Source organism: Apteryx mantelli, chromosome 14 (assembly GCF_036417845.1).
Source record: "Apteryx mantelli isolate bAptMan1 chromosome 14, bAptMan1.hap1, whole genome shotgun sequence".
NCBI classification, from domain to species: Eukaryota; Metazoa; Chordata; class Aves; order Apterygiformes; family Apterygidae; genus Apteryx; species Apteryx mantelli.
This window is the reverse complement of record NC_089991.1, coordinates 14,735,612-14,756,114: the sequence shown is the minus strand read 5'-3', so window position 1 is coordinate 14,756,114 and position 20,503 is coordinate 14,735,612. Positions and strand designations below refer to the sequence as shown.

The 20,503-nt window shown below is 39.4% G+C and overlaps 1 protein-coding gene across 1 annotated transcript in view; it reads left to right on the top strand.

Moving 5' to 3' along the window:
• The window catches only part of GABRB2 (gamma-aminobutyric acid type A receptor subunit beta2), a 174,446-nt gene that overhangs the window by 89,701 nt on the left and 64,242 nt on the right, over positions 1–20,503 (top strand). The window contains exon 5 of the mRNA XM_067304604.1: positions 6,387–6,469. Coding sequence (XP_067160705.1) covers positions 6,387–6,469 — 83 coding nt within the window. The remainder of the gene's footprint in view (positions 1–6,386; positions 6,470–20,503) is intronic.

Sequence of the window (20,503 nt, the reverse complement as noted above, 5' to 3'; positions counted from 1 at the left end):
ACATGTAATCTTTCCAACCAGAGTAAGGAACTTGTTTTGCAAAGTATTTGAAAATAAAACTCCCAGTTTTCTGGTGTTGGTCATAAAGCAAAAGGACCATGAATTCTGTATTAGTGGAGGAGATGTACAGGCTCGTTATTCCAAGGTGGTTTGTTGCACATGGAGTCGTTCATGCTCATGTTGTTTCAGTGTTCTGCTTTTAAGGTTTTGCCCCCCTCCCCCCCAACACACACCCCCTGTTTCTTTCTTTTTGAAAGGGAGAAGTGAAGTGAATGCTGAAAGACAAGGATACATTTCCCAGTGATAAAATATTAAAATTCTGAAGTGCTGCTCCTAGTTATTCTGGCACAGTTGTTTCATTGCGCTATATGGGTGTTATCTTCTCAAGGAGAGTGTAGCAACTCAGAGAGAGGTCTCTATGACTTCAGTCCAAAGCTGAGGTTATTGTACCAGAAGATTTTACTGTAGAGCGATGTGTGCTTTTTTCAGGGATTTAAATTATGAACATGATGTTGTGGCTGAACGTTGGACTCCATCAGTAAGAAGATAATGGGCAGTACTATATAATTAAATCCAGAACAGTTTAGAGAGCTGTGTGGGAAAAGAGAGAGACGGCAGAAAAATGGGCATCATTGCATGGGATTCTGCTGCAAAATCTGAATCAGAATTCCTTCACTGTGAAATAACAACCAAATTTCCTGTTTTTTTGTGACTCTTCCCAGTTGGCATGCAGATGGCACAAGAGGCCGTCTTTCAGCAGAGAAATGCAGAACTTCTTCCCAAGAAAGAAAGATCACAGACACACAGTCTAGTTTCCTCTAAAATATTGTATATGCCTCTTTTATCAGTGGCATAAACAACAACAAAACTTAACGAGGTTGAAGTTTCCATATGTGTTCCGACTCCCTACATTTTATCAGCTGCCAAAGTTCTTTCCTATCTTGTTTGCATCTAGAAAATGCTTTAGAATTGTATCCTTCCAATCATCTCCTTAATTCATTTTGTGGTCAAGCCTTCTAACTTTAACAAATACAGTTAGTGCTTCCATAGCGTACCTAAATGTGCAAGGGCTGGGCAGAACAGAAACGGGCAAAATATTTAAATGTCTTTAGATAGCCAGTCCCAAAAGGAGCAATAAATGAGCTAAGTTGGTGCTTAGGCTGGAATACTCGTGAAAGCCAAGAACTGGTGTTAGATCAGATTGCAGATTCTCTATAGCCTGAGAATATCATTTTATTTCAAAGTGAAACATCGATAAGATTGCTGGGTTTTTTTGTTTTGTTTTTTTTCCTATAAGACTACACTTTACAGTTGAAAGATCATGGCAGCCAGAAGCTGAAAGTTCAGCTTCAACAACAGACTTGTGGAAATGTCACTATTGTTTGTTCTTTGGTAAAGCCATCTCTTAACCCATAATCACATGAGGGAACTTTTACATTTTTTTTGAGTAAAGAGAAGCAAAAAGAATTCTATGAATTCTAAAATTAGCAGGATATGTATTTTAAATTAAAAGTAGATCTGATGGTCTAACAACCTTGACCACATCTCTCTAAAACCGGTATTACTGTTTAGGAGAGTATTTTATCACAATACAGTCTTGTTCCCAGACTTCTGTGCATTTGAAACTGGGTCTGCTGGCTGCCGCTGCCGTTTCCGACTGTCGCCCAGCAGGAGGCTTTCCAAGAAGCAGAAGTGAACAGTGGGTATAGCTGCATGGTTTCTGTAACTAATGCAGAGGAAAGACAGCCAGTGACTCCTGGTCACCATGCGCAGAGGCTGGTGCAGGCTGCGATGGAGAGTCATGGCCAGTCACACACATAACTTGCTTGGGAAGTTCTTTGGATTGATCCCGGATTGATACCGGAGGGTCAGATTGCGCCTCCAGAAGCACAAACCTGAAGCAGAACAGCGCGTTGCCTTCGACAGGACGTGTGTGCATGCATCTGAAGAGAGAATTAGTCTCTGCGTTTTTCTCGGCTTCAGCTCTGTCCCTGGCTCGGCAGGAGCACGATCCGTCGGGGCTCGAGCTAGGAGAGCGGTAGATAGCTCACGGTGCCGCACGGCGTCTGCAGCGGCCCCCTCTCGCTCGTCGCGGCCGCCCGCTCCGCAAGCGGTCAGAGCCGCTTCCTGCCAGGGCCCGGGGCAGCTTCTGCCCCGCGGCCGTGCCGAGCGGGGCCGCTCGGGGCAGCGCCGGGCTGTCGCCGCCTGGCGCTCGCGTGGCTCCCCGGCCGGCGGGGCCGTGCTCTCTTCACTGGGCATGTCGCAGCTGTTTAAGACACGGTTTGATTGTTTTCAAATCCCAGTGGGCTTGTAGGAAGAGAAAAACCTACTGGTTTGTTAAAAAGTGTGCCCTAAGTAGCACTGAAAAATAAGAAGCATTAGTACTGCTGGAATATTACCTGTTATGGGTGTTATCTTCTGTATCGCTTGCAGTTTGGAAGTGTTTTACAAAGCTTTCTCACGCTTTGACAGGAGAAAGGAGCAGTGCCAGTTTCCAGCTCTAGTTTGTATCATGGAACCTCCCTGTCCTCAGCAATAATAGTTACATGAATTATTGTGAATTACTGAGAGCAAACTTTACTCTCCCTGAAAGTTACTTGTGAGGCATATTTGTTGGCAGCGTAACTATGGTTGTTTTGAGGTATCAAGTTTTCTTTGGGGCTACTTTGTAATACTTTATTTAGTCAGTTTAGTGTAGCTTTGCTTCAGGCTTGCAGGTTGTTGGGTTTTTGTTTTTGTTCTTTCGGGGAGGGGGCATTGCATAATCAGTCTACATCCAAAATATACATCATAAAATAGGATGCTGAAGACTCCTTTGCATTGTTAAGAGTCATAAAATGAAATATCACAGGGTTTCTGTTTCATTAAAGGAAGTAAAAAAATTAATGTACTAGACAGTTCTGTAATGTGTTTCATTTTGTACAGTGTTTCTCTGAGATCATTGTATTCAGTTATCATCCCTAATGACTGCAATGCGTTGAGTCACACTTGTTTTTTAAGAGCTTTCATTTCTCATTGTTTGTTCTCAAGGTTATATTATGCCACCTACCATTTTATATTTTATGCACTGGTCCCGACTATTTAAAAATATTTTTAATCCTTTTAAGAAAATTGAAATAACTTTGCTCTGGGGAAGAGTCTGTATGTCTCTTTCAAGTATTCCTAGCAGCTGCAATGAACTGTTGTTTCCTCCTCCATCTAAAAAGCTATAGGTCATGTGTCTTGAATTTTAGAATATTCAAAGGTGGTAATCCCTACATGCTCTTGCATTAAGTAATTTCTTTTAGCTATTCACTGTGAATTGCATGCCATTAAAAATTATCAAAAGGTAGTTTTGTTGTTTAAATAGTTTTGAAGATGAGAGAGAGAACTATTTCTACTTTCCCAAAGGTGCAAAAAGTCAGGATAAAAATATGAGAGGTATGAAGAGAGAAAAGGACAGATTCTTATTTTATTCCAATAGATTTGCATTATGGATGAGAATGAACAAGCTACTTAAATACGTTATTCAAAACTACTGTTTTGGTTTGATTAAATCTCCGTCCTACCAATCACTTTTTGCTGCTGTGTTCTTTTTGGAATTTTTGTTTGTGTTTTTGTTTTCTGTTTTTTGTGGGGTTTTTTTTACTGTTTAATCTTTACTTTCGGATGAGGCAAGGCACTGTGATTTGATAATGTTCCTTACAGAGCTTTTATCCTAACTGCAGCCTTGACTGCTCGTGTAGTATTTGCTGCACCAAAAAATCCTACTCAAGATGTGTCAGAATTGAGACTGCTCAGCTAACGCAGCTTCAACATCAGTATGATCAGACCCTTTCCTGAGCATAGCACAGGCAGGGCTTTGTCTTCATGGAGAGGACTCTGGTCTGGTAGACTCGCGTAGGAAGAATGTATTAAGTGCAGAGCAAGGTATCAGAAAACTTAGTAGCCAACTAAGTTTCTATTTACTGTGATTCTTTTGTGCACTTAGGTCTGGGCTAAATTTATACTCCCACCCTTTTTCTTCATGAACAACAAGCACCTTTCTGAAATTCTTCTAAACCAATGGCTTTTATACACACATAGGTATAGAAATACTGAGGATGCTATTTTTTAAGAATATGGACAGTAACATTTTTCTGTCTCCCTCTTGGAAACTGATTATTTTGGAGAAAACTTCAGCAAAAGTGTTTTAAGCTTTCTCCAAAATAATCAGTCTTACAGTGACACCTGACAAGACTGGCCTTCAAAATTATCAAATAAGGAAGCAAGTATGAAATGCAGGAGATAGATTGTTAACAATGTGTGCTGCTACCTGCTCCGTTTACATTTGCCATCAGCATGTAGGTATGTTCTTTAGCAGTTTGCTGTTGTTAATGCTAGAAGATTTCCATTCAGGGGAGCCAAAGGATTCATTTCTCCTGCTTTTGTCTGCTCCAGGAAGATTTCTTTTATTTTGACTTCTTTTCACGGCATTTGAATCAGGATTATGCAGCCCTGAAGTGTTTGCAGTGACACACACTTATTGGAGAGGGGGGGGAAAAAAAAAAAGAAAAATATTTTCAAAAGCAATTCTGTGAGTAGCTGTGTAGTGATTGAAGCAGGAACTTAGTGCCAAAAGGTGTTCCCTTGTTATCGAATTCTCCGAGAGTCCAATAGATTTGAATTGTCAAAATGTAGAATTAAGGGATCTTGTCTAGATTTACATGAAAGAGGTAGGACTTGCTAACTGTTTGTAGGAAAGGCTTGCCTTCACTTTTCCCTTCTTTACACTGAGGAAAATATCACAAGGACTTTTTTTCTGGAAATGGCAGTAAATTGCAGAATTGTTAGATAGGACAGTTAAGGATACTAATGCAAAAGTTGCTTTCTTTGAAAAGTTTATAAGTGCCTTCTGGAAAGGATTACTGAAATCAATTTTGAGTGAATTTTGAGCCTCTCTCAAGCAGTCTTCTGCTTCTAATGAACTGTTACTAGGTAATTAAGGGGGAAAAATAAGGCCCATCAGTGAAAGAGTTGTCTTTGTCTTGTTGTCAGATCCAAGAAGAGCGTAAAATAAGTTGTTATCAAACAGTCTAAATATCTACTATAAAAGGCCTACTCTACCCATCATCACAGGGGGGATGGGATTTGGGAAGAGATCTGTGTGGGTCACCCAGTCTCTCGTGAATCCCCCGAAATTTGCAGCTGCGTGGTCATGCTCCCAGCCGGCGCGGAGCCCCCGCCTGTGACCTCGGCCGTCCGTCTGTCCGGCCGGGCGCCCGCTCGGCCTTTGCGACTGGGGCTGAATTATTTGGCCAGCACCCGGCTGTCAGGCGATGCTGAAGCTTTTTTGCAGATGTGGAGCCGATTCCCTCCGTACAGTGGGCCGTACTGAGCAGGCGGGTATAACACGCGAGTGGAGAAGGTCCTTGGTTCTGGGATGAGGCTCTGCGAGGTGCCGAGCTGCAGCGCTGTGTAGGGGGAAGGCTTTTGTGAGGCCGGGGGGAGAGAAGAAAGGCGAAAAACCTCCCAGCTCCTGCGCTAAATCCACACCTGTCCCTGCGTCAAGCGTGTGTAGACTACACCTGCTGCTTGCTTGCAGATTCCAAATTGCAATATATATATTTTTTAAGCGCTACAGAGTTAGGTGAAACATTGCACATTCTCAGGAAAGAAAAGAAGATTAAGGATTGATTTTTGGCTACAAGTTAGGAAGACTTGACAGGAACAGAGTTAATAAAATTCTACTGAGCATTGTGCCTTGGTTCATATTCAGCTCAGGGCTATTCCTCCGTGAAGTCTATTAGCAAAAGCTTTATCGATGGCACAGACGTTTCTCTCAACATTTAAAAGGCACACTTGACACATGTTAATGTTGGTAGGGCTCACGTAATCTGGAGGCGCAAATATGGTCATTTTGTGAAAACAGTCCTGAAGATGTTTGCTTGCTAATGTAATTCTAAAATAATCCTTTATTTACAAAGTACTATTGAACAGAAGAAAGAAGAATTAAGTTTCACATGAAGAGATTAGAGTATTAACCCAGGATATGAAGTATATATATTGCGATTTCCTCTGCCACCTTTCTGTGAGCCTTACCTTTTGGCTTGAACTCCTACACTATAAAATAGGGGAATTAGTACTATCTTAATTGATGGCGGTGATATTGTCAGGATAAACTGATTAATGATTGTTAAGCTTATAAGTACTGTGATAATGGTGCATAAAGAGGAAACTGTCTGCTCGCCCACTAGTCTGGCATAACTTTCTTAGAAGGGCATTAGTTACAATAAGTAGCATATAGAGTATTTCAATAAAAATAGGCAAGAGTGTCAGTTGCTTAGAAATATATTCTCTTCTTTCAATTGTTTGCAATCAAAGATGGAAATGAGACATATTAATAAGCTCTTGCGTTTCCTTCCTAGAATTACAACAACAGCTGCTTGTATGATGGACCTACGGAGATATCCGCTGGATGAGCAGAACTGCACGCTGGAGATTGAGAGCTGTAAGTACTTCTGCAAATCGTACTTATTCTGTGGTCAACTGCTTCAGACTTTATTTCTGTATTTCTTTCTGTATTTCTTTCTGTCTTTCTTTATTTTACATGCTACTAACCTAGTTGTCTTTGTCTGATGATATTTAGATCCTTGTAAACACATGCAAAAAATAGCCTTCCAGATGGATTAGTAATTTGTGGCACAAGGATTAGCGAAAGTTATTCTGTGTTTTGATGGACAATTTTCAGCTTTAAAAGTCTCATTCAAATGCCTTGTTGGAGTTCATGTGAGGAGCATGAGGATTATTATCAGTTCTTTATCCTCCTCTACTGCTCAACTGTGTTGCTGCTTGTTTCCATTTTTAAATGATGACAAGGTTTAGATTTGTCTTTGCAGTAGGTGTTTTGCAGTGTTTTTTTTGTTTTTTTTATATCCCCTGTTCTATAGTTAAACTTTCAATGCTCATGAAATGCAGTCTATTATGCATGCTGATTTAATAGCTGATCTCTCTACCGAGCTTTCCATATAGATAAAATTTATGCTCAATATAGATAAAAATTTGTGCTGTGAACTAAAATTTCATATCTCTTTTCTCTGAAAACTCTTTAGGGAATTCTAAGTACATCAGAGAAAAAACAATTTATGATCACTTTTATAAAGACACTATTGCATGCATGCATTACTTGACACTCTATTTAAGATTGTGTCAGCACTTTCAAGATACGTTTCCTTTTTCAGGAGAACTGTAGATAACTCAGCTGGGAAATATTATTACATCCAATGTTGCAAGCAAAATGAAAATTAATGGCATGTTTTAAGGTGCACACACAGAAGTGTGTATTTTTAAAAACTTCTGTGTTTAAAAAGAAATTACACTTGATCTATGTGTACACTAGAGTTCAAAGTGATGGTAGCTTTTGCTGCAGTCTAGCAGGGATGTGGTTCAGCTGAGCTTCTTTCTCTTATTCTAGAAAGCATTTAAGGATAAACTTTAAACTTGTTTTCAATTTGATTCATTTTAGTGTAATTTAAACGTATGCCAAAATCCCTTCCTGAGTTACACTTGTGACACTTCTGACTGAAATAATTCACACGCATAAATAAAGCAAGCAAATTGAGTCTTTATCATTAAAGTTCATTCCTTGCTTTGTGCTGAAATACGTAAACGGCAAATGTGGTTATGGACTTTGCTCTTTGTTTTATTGCAGTTGACTACAAAATTCATATTGATTGAATTTGATTCAGGATTTCATAATAACTGCAGTCTTTTAAAATCAGCCAACTGTGGAGCTAATATGAGAGACGAATTCTGTACTGGCATAATTGTGTTCGGGTCTGGAGAGATTCTCACTGAGAATGTGGCTTAGGCTTCCTATGTCAGTGTCTTCTAATCATTACTGTAGCGAGGACCTAGAATTTGTCTTTTTTACAATTGTGCATGTAAGGCAGAAAGCTGGGGAAGCTGGGAAAGCTGGAAGGCTTTCAGTGAAAGCTGCCTATTTCCAAAATTGTTTAAACACAGTGGACGCAGTCTTACCATCTCAGTGCACGTGACGTGTGCAGGGTATCAGCAGGGTGGTATGTCTTTTCTTTCATTTACTTGGTTCAATGTCTGTGTGTAAGGAGAATACCATACCAAACAAAGCATGACTTCTGTTAGCTTATACCTTAAACTGTTGTTAGTTATATTGTAGAGGCAGGATTTTGGTAGGAAATCCCAAGAAGAAATTGTCAATGATTCTTTGGGCATCCACAAGTAAGGCTCCCTCCATTTCAGCTCTGGGAATGTGTGTAATCTCCCATGTCCTGACAGCTGTGAATTGCTGGGATGCCTCAATCTCCTTGGGATTCACAAACTAGACACTCCCCTTTCTGTCATGACTGTAGGACTGGCTCTGGGAAATATTACCAGAAAATACCTCCCAGGTCAGTCCTTACATAAAACTGAAAACTAAATGAAGTATATCCCTACTTTTCAACGAGAGCCTGTGCTCTCAGTTTGTACTTGGAATGGGGACCTCTGGGTTGAAATCCCCCTTTCGTCCGATCTGGAGTAGAAGTTTGAACCCAGGTGCCTTACCTTGCAAGAAACAGTCCCAGAAAACAGGGCACTGAGATCTTCTCTTGAAATTATTTTTCCACTTGATATGAAGAATAGTGTGTTCACTGGATCATAGAGAGGGTGGGAGTTTAACTTAGTCTAGTAGTTAGGATGCTTACAGAACAACTCCTTTGTGAATCTATCTCTTAGCTCTGTTGCAGCCTCGCAAAAGTAAAATCAGTTTAAAAAAGGATACTGTGTGCAACTAGCCTGTCTATTATTGCAGTAGTAAGGGCCATTTAAGAATGTGGATAGAGGTAATACTTGAACCATGCTTTGAAATACTTTTGTGCTTCATTAGAAAATTATTACACTTTACCTGGATAGAGTAACATATATAAAAACTTGAGTCTGTCTAATCTTTATAAATTGCTTCAGATGAAACGCTTCTTAGATAGGTAAGGTAAATAAGGCTGAAAATGACCTCCTGAGTCATTTGGTGCAGATACTCAAGTCTTATAATCACTTCTTTGAACTGATTAAGCTCCATGTTAAAAATCAGCTTGGTTTCTTGCCCTGTTGATTCTATTGGATAGCTGTTTCACAGCTCTTCTCTTGTGATGGTTAGAAAAAGGTTTCTGAATTCTACCCCAAGTGTTTTCATGGCCAAGAAGGCATGAAATTATACTCATTCCTTGTTCCAACAATGTTTCTGAGCTTAATGTCTTCTCCAGCCCTGCTGTGACCTTCATAATATATTTAAAGAAAGTAGTCATATTTTCTCATAGGTTTCACTTCATTAAACTATACATGCGAGTCCCTTTTAGCTTTCTCATAAGGGCTAATTCTCCATTTCTCTTAACATGCTAATACTAGATTCTGCAGCTGCTACAGTTTTGAATTCATCATTCTTCAGTAGGAATGACTAGTACTAAAGAGTATCCCAGATTAAATCTCTATTATGCTATGAAATTAATCCTACCCTTTCTTCTAGACATGATCCTAGAGCCACCTTTGCTTTTCTTCGCAGCTGCGTAACTTTCACACATCATCGCCTTTGCTGGACCAGTACACAATAAGGTCTTTCCCTTCCTCACTTGTTCTCCAGCAGTGGGCTCTAACTTTTGATAACATTTTTTGCATGGTCCTAAGAAAACATGACTTAGCATTTCATAATACTGTTCACACTAAATCAGTGTCCTTAATATTGCTACAGTCCTCAAGGTTATCTAGTTCTTGCTATATTTGTTCTGATTGTTCTGCCTTACTGGTGCCTGCAGATTTTCTTTCATCAGAAATTTCATTAGCACACAAGTATTAAAGAAGAATATTAATGCCAAAAAAGAGTGTGAGGAATTTTGTTTATAATCTTTCCTATACTGAATGTGATCTCTTCTTTCAAAGCAATACAATTTACTATGCATTTTTATACACCTTTACTAATGGTCAGGTTTTAAGACGGAAGTATATCAAATCCTTTAATGAGGTCCACTTTACATATACTTTGTTTAAAAAAAGGAGTTATCATCTGGCTGGATCTGTTTGTATTATTTAAGCCATTATAAATTTTATCCCAATTTCCTTCCTTTCCTTCTCCTTTTTCTTCTTTCTTCCCCTGCTCCTGTTATTGATACAAGAGTGATTGGCTTCTTGCTAGTTGCCTATATCATTTTTTTTTTCACATGTCATTGTCCCTAATGAAGTTTGTGACCATCATCAAATCTAGATTAATTTTTATTAATCTAGATTTGAATAAATCTATATTCAGAGTGGTTGAGATTGGAAGGGACCTCTGGAGATCATCTAGTCCAACCCCCCTGCTCAAGCAGGGTCACCTAGAGCACGTTGCACAGGGTTGCGTCCAGGCAGGTTTTGAATATCTCCAGAGAAGGAGACTCCACCACCTCTCTGGGCAACCTGTTCCAGTGCTCTGTCACCCTCACAGTGAAAAAGTTTTTCCTCATGTTCAGATGGAAGTGTCTGTGTTTCAGTTTGTGCCCGTTGCCTCGCGTCCTGTCGCTGGGCACCACTGAAAAGAGTCTGGTCCCATCCTCTCGACAGCCTCCCTTCAGATACTTGTACACGTTGATAAGATCTCCTCTCAGCCTTCTCTTCTCCAAGCTAAACAGGCCCAGCTCTCTCAGCCTTTCCTCATAAGAGAGATGCTCCAGTCCCCTAATCGTCTTTGTAGCCCTTCGCTGGACTTGCTCCAGTAGTGCCACATCCCTCTTGTACTGGGGAGCCCAGAACTGGACGCAGTACTCCAGATGTGGCCTCACCAGGGCTGAGTAGAGGGGGAGAATCACCTCCCTCGACCTGCTGGCAACACTCTTCCTGATGCACCCCAGGATACCATTGGCCTTCTTGGCCACAAGGGCACATTGCTGCCTCATGCTTAACTTGGTGTCCACCAGCACTCCCAGGTCCTTCTTGGCAGAGCTGCTTTCCAGCAGGTCAGCCCCCAACCTGTACTGCTGCATGGGGTTATTCCTCCCCAGGTGCAGGGCCCTGCACTTGCCTTTGTTGAACTTCATGAGGTTCCTCTCCGCCCACCTCTCCAGCCTGTCCAAGTCTCTTTGAATGGCAGCACAGCCCTCTGGGGTATCCGCCACTCCTCCCAGTTTTGTATCATCAGCAAACTTGCTGAGGGTGCACTCTGTGCCTTCATCCAGGTCATTGATGAAGAAGTTGAACAAGACTGGACCCAGTCCTGACCCCTGGGGGACACCGCTAGCTACAGGCCTCCAACTAGACTCTGTGCCACTGATCACAACTCTCTGAGCTCTGCCATTCAGCCAGTTCTCAATCCACCTCACTGTCCACTCATCCAGCCCACACTTCCTGAGCTTGTCTATGAGGATGTTATGGGAGACAGTGTCGAAAGCCTTGCTGAAGTCTAGGTAGACAACATCCACTGCTCTCCCCTCATCTACCCAGCCAGTCATTCCATCATAGAAGGCTATCAGCTTGGCTAAGCATGATTTCCCCTTGGTGAAGCCATGCTGACTACTCCTGATCACCTTCTTGTCCTCCACATGCTTGGAGATGGCCTCCAGGATGAGCTGCTCCATCACCTTTGCAGGGATGGAGGTGAGGCTGACTGGCCTGTAGTTCCCTGGGTCCTCCTTCTTGCCCTTTTTGAAGACTGGGGTGACATTGGCTTTCTTCCAGTCCTCAGGCACCTCTCCTGTTCTCCATGACCTTTCAAAGATGATGGAGAGTGGCTTAGCAATGACATCCGCCAGCTCCCTCAGCACTTTTAATTTGCAAATTAGAAATTATGGTAACAAAGGATTGTATGTTAAAGGTAAAATATGAACAGAGGGAGGTGGTATCATCAATTAAGAGATAAAAGGGGCAGCATTTTTGTAATGTTGGCTTACAGTAGTATTAGTGACATTAGATGCTGAAAGTGTAAAAGAGGAATATGCCCCATTAGTTCAGAAAGTATCAATTTGGAGAACTCAAATTGTATTTTTTTACAGATAGGTAGCTACATCTCTGTGATGATTCTTTGCTTTCCTCAGCCTTACGGAGAAGAAACATACCAAATGTTTGTTTTCCTCTGATACTTCTACATCTGTAGGATATTGTTTCCAGAGAGGTCTGATTGAATGATTTTACTTCTCCCTTTCATTTTTATTGCCCAACGTACTAAATTGTGGGATTATAGTATCAGTTTTCCAGTGTATTCATTTTTTCTTTTTTTTTTCCTTTCCCGACTTGCAGACAACAGAAAACTGTTTCCTTTTCAGTTGAATACTGACTTCACTCAGTAAAATACCTCTTTGTTCTGATCCCTACCTCTGCCACTATTGTATGAAAAGCTGAGTTTCTGATGATGCTCTAGAATAATTTTGTTTCTTCGTTCTCTCCTGCCTCTCCATTTGAAAGAGAGAGTTGCAACTGTTAAAAGAAATCTGATAGCTAATCAACCATGAGACTAAAGGGAACTCAAAGGCAGAAAGAAATACCAGGGAGTTTGCAGAATATTGGTTCATATTTATATAAATAAACAGATAAATCCATATTGCACATCCTCTAGTGTAAAGGAGGGAAATGAGTGTGGATCTTCTGAATAATTTTCAAATGTAGCTATTCAATATTCATCTGGTACATTTGGACCTTTGTCCATTTCAATTGTATAGTGACACCTAAAGGCATGGAAACTCTCTTCAATTCTTTTTTTCTCTCATTTCATGATAATGTGTTTGGCATAGCTATATTTATATTGCTCACGAGTCATTGGCTGTACTGAGGTATCATTCAGAAACTGCCTGCCTCCTGAAAATGATATTTTTTCATTTTCTTTGTTGCTCTTCAACAAATAAGGACTTACTGAGTTTCTTCTTTTGAAGCATATTCTCAGAAACATTTTTGGTAGTGTATTACAGATGTGGTATAAAAATAAATGTATTAAAGTCCTGTGGTCTGAGGCCTTAGCAAGCAGGGAGCTTGCCACTCATGTGTTATTGAACAGGAGAAAGGGCAGACAGAGTCTAGAACCAAAAAGAAGCCAGAAAGAAGAGAAGAGAGAGAATATTACTCCTCCCAGCAGCTGTGCAGACCAGCATCAAATGTTTCTTAATTGAATCCTCTGAAGGATCATCAACAAGAAAAACAGAAGTCATCTTCCTGTACTGGAGGTGACTTTACAAATATATTTAAGGTACTGAAAAATATCATAGATACCTTTTGCTGAAGCCTTGAGTACTTTGCAGATGGCTGCCCTGGTCATCAATCAAAGCTATAATCAGGTCCCACGGGATAAATGATAATGCTCCCAGAGCCAACCAGGCAACGCTCGTCTGGATTAGAGGCGGATGTGCTTGACTCCAGGCGAGTGATTCTGCCAGTCACCGGGATGTGGAGCGTTCAGCAGAGGAGGCTATTGCCGAAACGTGTCATTTCTGACATTTATACAGTAATTGGAAAACTTAATATATGAGTTTTGGGCCTTTGGAGGTTAGAATCTTAATGGTAGTTTTTTTTTTTTTTTTTTTTTTTTTTCCCCCACTTACCAATTTTATTATGTAAGCTTTTGTCCCTTCAGCTACGTCTTTTGCAGAGTGGCCCTTGTGCAGGGAGAATATTCCTCTATCAGTAGAAGTTGACCTTGTTACCAAAGTTCCCCCTTTTCCTCCTTGTGCATCATCTGTACATTTGGATGTCTTTGGACTATGGGAATTCAACCTGTACAGCTTTTCAGGGGAAAAGAAATGCATTAAGAAAGAGTAATGAATCCCCCCTCTGTACTCATGCACACTGGCTGTTTCATCAGCATCATTTTGTAGCTGGGGTTCCTTGGGACAGGTGTGGCATTCTTTAGTTGTCCTAGTAATTTTGTCTTAAGTATAGCTTAAAAAAAAAAAGAAAGAAAGAAAAAAAAGAAAAAAGAAAAAGGTACAATTTCAGTGGCGTAATGCATACTGGCAATGAATAAGACATCGTTAACTCCTCTTCACTATGTAGGTAGGATGATTCAGTAAGGACTGAAGAAAGAGTAACCGACTCTTGTGGCTAGTCTGAAGAGAGGACGTTTTGGCTGACCATCAGTGCACACGATGGGGGCAGGCTGTGTACGAGTGAACCAGTGTTTGCAAGGTTTTGATGACCAAGCATGGACCACCTCTGGGACTTCAGCCAGACCTTCAGACCAGAACTCACATGCAAGGTGTATTTTTCCTGCTACCCTATGGGCAGGCAAGAAGGAAGTCCTGCCTCATGTTTTCTTTTTCTCAGTGCACCTTGGCAACAGTGCGCATCTCGGAAGCTCTCATAACACAAACAGGAAGCTGTGCTGTATGCAAAGGAGCAAACAGTGTTACAGAAGCCCTGTGCAAACTTAATGCTTTGAAGCAACCTAGAGTTAAATTTTTGAAGGGAATCTAAGATATTAATATCTAATCCCTACTTATCAGCATTGGACAACATAGGCAATGTAGGTTTCTACAGAGAAATTCATAGCTTGAAGTTCACTTTTAAATCCTTCCACAGTTGACTGTGGAGAAAATAAGGATCATAAAGATACAGAGACAAAATGCAAGCCATTTTAAAATTTCCAAAGCATTTTGCCTTTAATAACCAGTCTGAGTTGTGGTACATTTGCACTTACTGCAGCTAACCCTACTTTTCACCAGGGGAAATAGGAAGCAAAAAGGGCCCGGTCTAAGGGTCCATATTCAGATAGCACCAGTTTCATTTGCTAAAGGTTTTGGAAGAACTAAATATTGATGAGGCATCTCTGATGCCATAAAAAGATGCTGTCCAAGAGAAAGGCATATAGTTCTAAAGTTTCTCTGATAATCTTATACAAAATCAATTAAGTGGAAAGGTAGAAAGCTGATGGATCTGGCACTTTACAGTCCTGTTTCCAGAGTGAATTTTATAGGGTAAACATTCACTTTTTTTCTTTTCTAAACTGAGTAGTAGGATCTGTCAGTTATATCATCTCATGCTTCAGGCAAATGTTTTTGTGTAGGTCTAATGTTCTTTTCAAACACCTTGTAACTAGTCATTTGAGAGAAAGACATACTTAAGAGACTTACAAGACAAGGATATCTGAGATACAGTTATGTACCTTAGGTCTGCATAGTATATAATCTGAGATTGTTACTTATCTTTATTATTCTCCTTGGAGTAGAAATATTTTTATTATAAGGGTGCTGTACTTGAAACAGTTTAAAGCCTTGGTTGGATCTGTGGGCAATTAGGGCAGAATCCTTGGTGGACATGAAGTCTGTCAGTAATGTACGTTGCTTTTTTAAGTTCTGTTTCAGTTTAGCCATGAAAGCAATTGCCGAGTCAAACAGTAGCTTGCTTGCCTGAGATTTATGCTGTCTGCCTGGTGCTTTGAAGAATGCTGGACCTGATCATTAGTATTGATAAAACTGCAGTTGAAACTACACAGATCTCCCTTAAGGGGTGGAAAAAATATGCTCAGTGCTGACGCTCATCATCTTCCTACTGGAGGGCATGTTACATAGTCTGCTGTTGTTCCTGATAGTAGGTAGCCATTGTTTTGAGAAGGCAATAAAACAAGTGGAAAAGCAGTATTCTAATCACTGGGTTAGGGTGGCAGGACTTTGAATTTTGGCCTAATGGTACCTTAATTTGTCATATGCTTTTGTATAATACAGAATATTTAGGTGTATATGTAAAATAAAGTAATAGATACATAATCATTTGTGTATCTTATGTATAAAAAAAACCCACAAAGAAGTAGTATTCTATGCTTAATTCTCAAACCATGGTCATATTTACTTAATTTGTCTTTGGACAGCTATTGTTAATCAGCTGCCTTCTTGTTACATTCCACTACTTTTTCTTCAAAATGTAGTGCTGTTCTAGAACCCCTAACATTTTAATGTCACAGTGTCCTCAGTATATTTCTTATGCTTGAAATATGGAAATTTTCCTAACAGAAGTACAACGTTTATGTATCTTTTAACTCATTAGTGAGTTTTCTGCGTGTGTCTCGTAGTTAAGTAAACTATCTCACAAATGTGAAGGAGCTTGTTAACCGTTTTGAGCAGGAAATTCTGGTCTTTCATGGGACATAGGTTAGAATAGGTGCTTCCAACCTGGAAGTTGTGGCAGTGGTAGGTTATGTTGCAGCTTTTATGGACCCCTGTGAGTTTTTTTGCAAATTCATAACAGCTAACATGTCTAATTTTGCAGTGAGATTTGAGAATAAACTTTTTTTCCATTCTCTTTCCCTTTTTTAACCAACAGAACCATTACTGACATGCAGTGCTTTGTTTCCCTGTAATGTGTGGCTTACTCGGATCACACAGTTAGTGCTGAACAAAGGTTTATTCAGGACTTAACGAAATGACCTAAATAGCACAGTGCCATTTGTAAATAATGCTCTTACTCCAACCTCTGTCAAAAAATCTTGTGTGTGGCATTCGTCTCTCCCTTGCAGATACGAATGGTAATGCATACTTAACTAGGTTATTTTTGTGGAAGAATGAAATGTTCTTTCAGTATTTGTATGTGGCGTGTAGTCTGCTTCAAGCTTTCGAGCTTTCTTTCTCTGAGTGTGTCCAATTTATAATGAGATGAGAGCATCCATCAGGCTTTCTGTGAGGAGCAAACCTCACATATATTTTAATCTATGCTTTAAAAAACAGGACAAAATCTAAATTTTTTGACAGGAGCTTAATTCAGTTACAACCCGTGACTCATTACAGAACTAAGACACTGTGACAAATTCAAACTTACTGTGATTTATCTAACTGCCTGTTTGGAGTGGGAGTTTAAGGGTGAAGTGAGACTGCAATCCTAGTTGTTTTGGAGACTTTGAACATGCAAGCTTTCAGAAAAATTTAAAAAAAATTCCTTGATGGTTTGTTTCTTCCTGCAAGTTGGCATTTCATGCCATTCACAGATGTACAGAAATGTTCCTTCATTTTACAATTCCTATACACTATAAGTTTTTAGAGGAGGAAAAGTTAAAATTGCTTTTCCGTTCTGGAGAGAAGACTATCCTTTTCTCTGTTAAGAAAAACAAAAATTATTGAAATAAATCACTGTGCCCACATGTTCAGTATCAGGTTATCTTTTGAAGGTAAGTCAAAGTAAGAGGAAAGAGAAAAAGCTTTTGAAGGTCAGGTCCTAATTTTAAAAATAATTTTGTTTACATCATTGTCTTAGCAGGAAATAAGTGGAGCTGAAAGCTATTAAGGGTTATCCTCCACAGTATCGTTTTACTGAAAAAGTCAATTACCTTTTTCTAAATGAAATAATTTCTTCAACATGGTACAACTGTTTTGAAATAGTAATATTTATCAGATGCTGGAATCACTTGACCTCAAGTCTTACGCTTCAGAGGGCAACTGAGATGGTAATTATTTCGTAGTGATCTCATGCCTATGCCTCATTCCATTTAAGATCTCTGTATCTCCTAAGTGTTATGATAAGAATTGAAATGTGTTTCTGCAGTCATTGAACTTCCTAAAATAGTTTCTTTTTGCAACACCTCTCTCTGTTTTGGAGAAAGTATCAGTTTACTTTCACTGTGAGAAATCTAAATATGCTCCACTGATTCACCTTTTAACCATTGATCAAATTATATTCAGCTCCTGATGTCTTTTGGAGGCAAAGAATCAAGAGTAGTCTGTGGAGAAACTCATGAAAATGTAGCTAAAGCCAAAGGCCCTTTGTCTAATGGTTCCCAAAAAGGAAATAGTTTCAAAATGTCAAGCCTTTTATCACCAAAAATAGTTGATTAACTCTTTATCCCCAATTTTAAAAACTGGGACAAACTACTGTGTGGATACATTGGCTTCTGGAATTGAAGTATTAAGCAGTATTGTGTCTGGCTTGAGATATTCTCTTACTTGTTGTTATGTTTCAGCAGTGAGAAGTATTCGTCTTGGGTATCGGTACTTGTCCTTCATTCATCAAGTTAGACTACCTGCATTTAAATAAAGAAGATTTTATTTTTAGACCAGTGTGTTAAACACATCTAGGAATAGGAAGGCAATTACTTGAGTGTGGTATCAGTCTGATCTGTATTTGTACTTGGCCATTGATAACAGCAGTTGAAATAGTTATGCCAGTGCTGTATGACTTATTCATTTCAGGGAAGGACTAGAAAATGCAGGTTTGGGTCATAAAAAATCTGTTTGTGGATTCAGGTGAAATTTGACAAACGGTTTTGGCCTGTTTAAAAACAACAACAACAAAAAAACCAGTGACAGCTCATACCCTACACTAGAAAACAGCACTGTTCCCTCCCTTCGCCTTCTTCCAGCGGTCAGAGACTGGCTGGGATGTGGGAGTGCTTGTGCAGGTTGCCCCCGTGCTTGAAGAGATTTGAACTTGCGCCTTGTGAGAGAACTCGAGTGCTCGGACTGCAGCCTGCTCTGGCTTGGGTCACTTCCCACTGATACCATTTGATTTGGTATCAATTCCTAGAGCAGGAATTGGAGCTTTGCCTCCCAAACATGAGCTTAACCTGATTAGGATCAGTGGCCCCAGCTGAAGAATAGAAATGTCAGTTTTCTCCAGCAGTTCTTTTTATTCTAACTCTTTATTTCCTTTACTTTTCTTACTGATGCTCAAATGCAGAAAGTTTCACTTTTGGCCTTTTAACAGGGGAAAAAATCACTGTTTTTGTTTGAGCACAAAGAAGCCAGAATGAACAAGACCTTCTTTTGGTTTCATTATGAAATGGGGATTGGGTGGAAAAAGGGCTGGCTTTTCAAGTGGACAAGCCTGGGAAATGTTATTTTACTTTGGTGGAATAACAGAGAAGAAATTGAATTAGTAGAAGCAATTATAAAATTAAACATTATGGGGTTTTTTTTATTCCTTTGATTGCACCTTTCTAATGATGAGTGCTTTGTGAAGCGAAGTTATTTTTGTTCATTTGCTCATGGTGTTTTGTACTGGTAGTTCAGACGGTTCAAAGTCTGCCTGTGTCTAGCAAACACAAGCTGCTTTCTGTTGCTGGATGCAGTCCCATTTTCCTGTCTCTTAAATCTATGTAGCATAGAGTTCAGAGTTAGTATTGCCTATGATAGCAGTAGTTCATTTAAAGAGAATTCAGTCATAGCTTTATCCAACTATTGGCAATGCTAGGGGAATCAGTTCTCATCTCCTATCAGTTTAAAGCTACTATAATTGATGTGAGGAAAATGCCATTGAGTGCAAGTCATAAAAGGAATACTTCACAAGGAAATTCTTCTAGCTTTAGAAATATTCTTAATGCATGTTGAATATTATGGGTGGTGTATGTATTTGACATATTGTCCAAAATTTTTTGGGTAGTAATTCAAAACAGTTGTATATTCTATGTATGAAAAATTCTTTTAGCTCTTAGATAAGAATATTTCATAATTTCTCATGATGTGTATTTGTTCTGAGTCAAGACTAAATGCAAAGACTGCTTTTATTATTCTTAAGTATTCTCAAAAATATGTTTTGTGAAAGAGCATTTATATAGGAAAGGATATCTAGTTGAGAGAAATCATAAAGATTATAGTCTCAAGCATTTATATTGTATTTATAAAAGTGTTTTTTTGTTTTTTTTTTGCTTATGGTTATAATTTAGATATATTCTTTTCAATGTTGCTTTTTATGTGTGGAAAGAGAAGTCACCAAGTAGATTATTTATATATGCCTATATTTCAAGGTATACTTCACTGAATAATTCAGGTCAAAGGGACCTCAGGAGATGCCTAGTCCAACCTCCTGCTCGAAGCAGGGTCAGCTCTGAGGCCAGACCAGATTGCTCAGGGCTTTGTCTAGTCTGGTTTTGAAAAACCTCCGAGGACAGAGACTGCAAAACATCTTTGGGCAACCTGTTCCAGTGGCTGGCTATCCTAACAGTGAAGATGTTTCATTGTCATTGTGAAAAGGGACCATGCTGTTTATCTGTTTCATCCTGTCCCAGCATGCAACATCTGCCTATAAATTAAGTATTTACTGTTAGCAGTCTGAAAATAGAATATAACAAGTGTCAGACAACCTGTATCATAGAAGTAAAAAAGGGAGTTATAAGTCATGAAACTGAATAACAATATTACAAGAATGCTCTGAATGAATTAATGTATTGTAGAAGTAGCCCTATAATTTGACAAAGGCATCTATAAGTTAAAGTGAATGTGGGGTTTTTTTGTTTGTTTGTTTTTTCTTTTCCCATATATGTTCTCCTGGCATAGTGTAATCTGGTCCATATCTCTTGATTCCATTGCACAGATCGCGTTCCACCATACACACTGAAGCTTTTCGGTATGCCTTGTCATTCTCAATCTCTTATTAAGTTTTAAAAACTCTGAAAATAAGGATTCTTCTCCCCCGAGTAATGGTATAAGAATTTTCATTACAACATCTGGCTCAGGAAAAAGCTTCTCGGTTTATTCATCTAAAAGGCATTTCCTTGAGTTCTGTAACTGCACAATGTATAAGTCATCTTTACTGTGTATGGAGCCCAGATATGAACTGTCAGTTCTGCTGGAATATTTTGGAAATGCATTTGTTTAGGTTACAG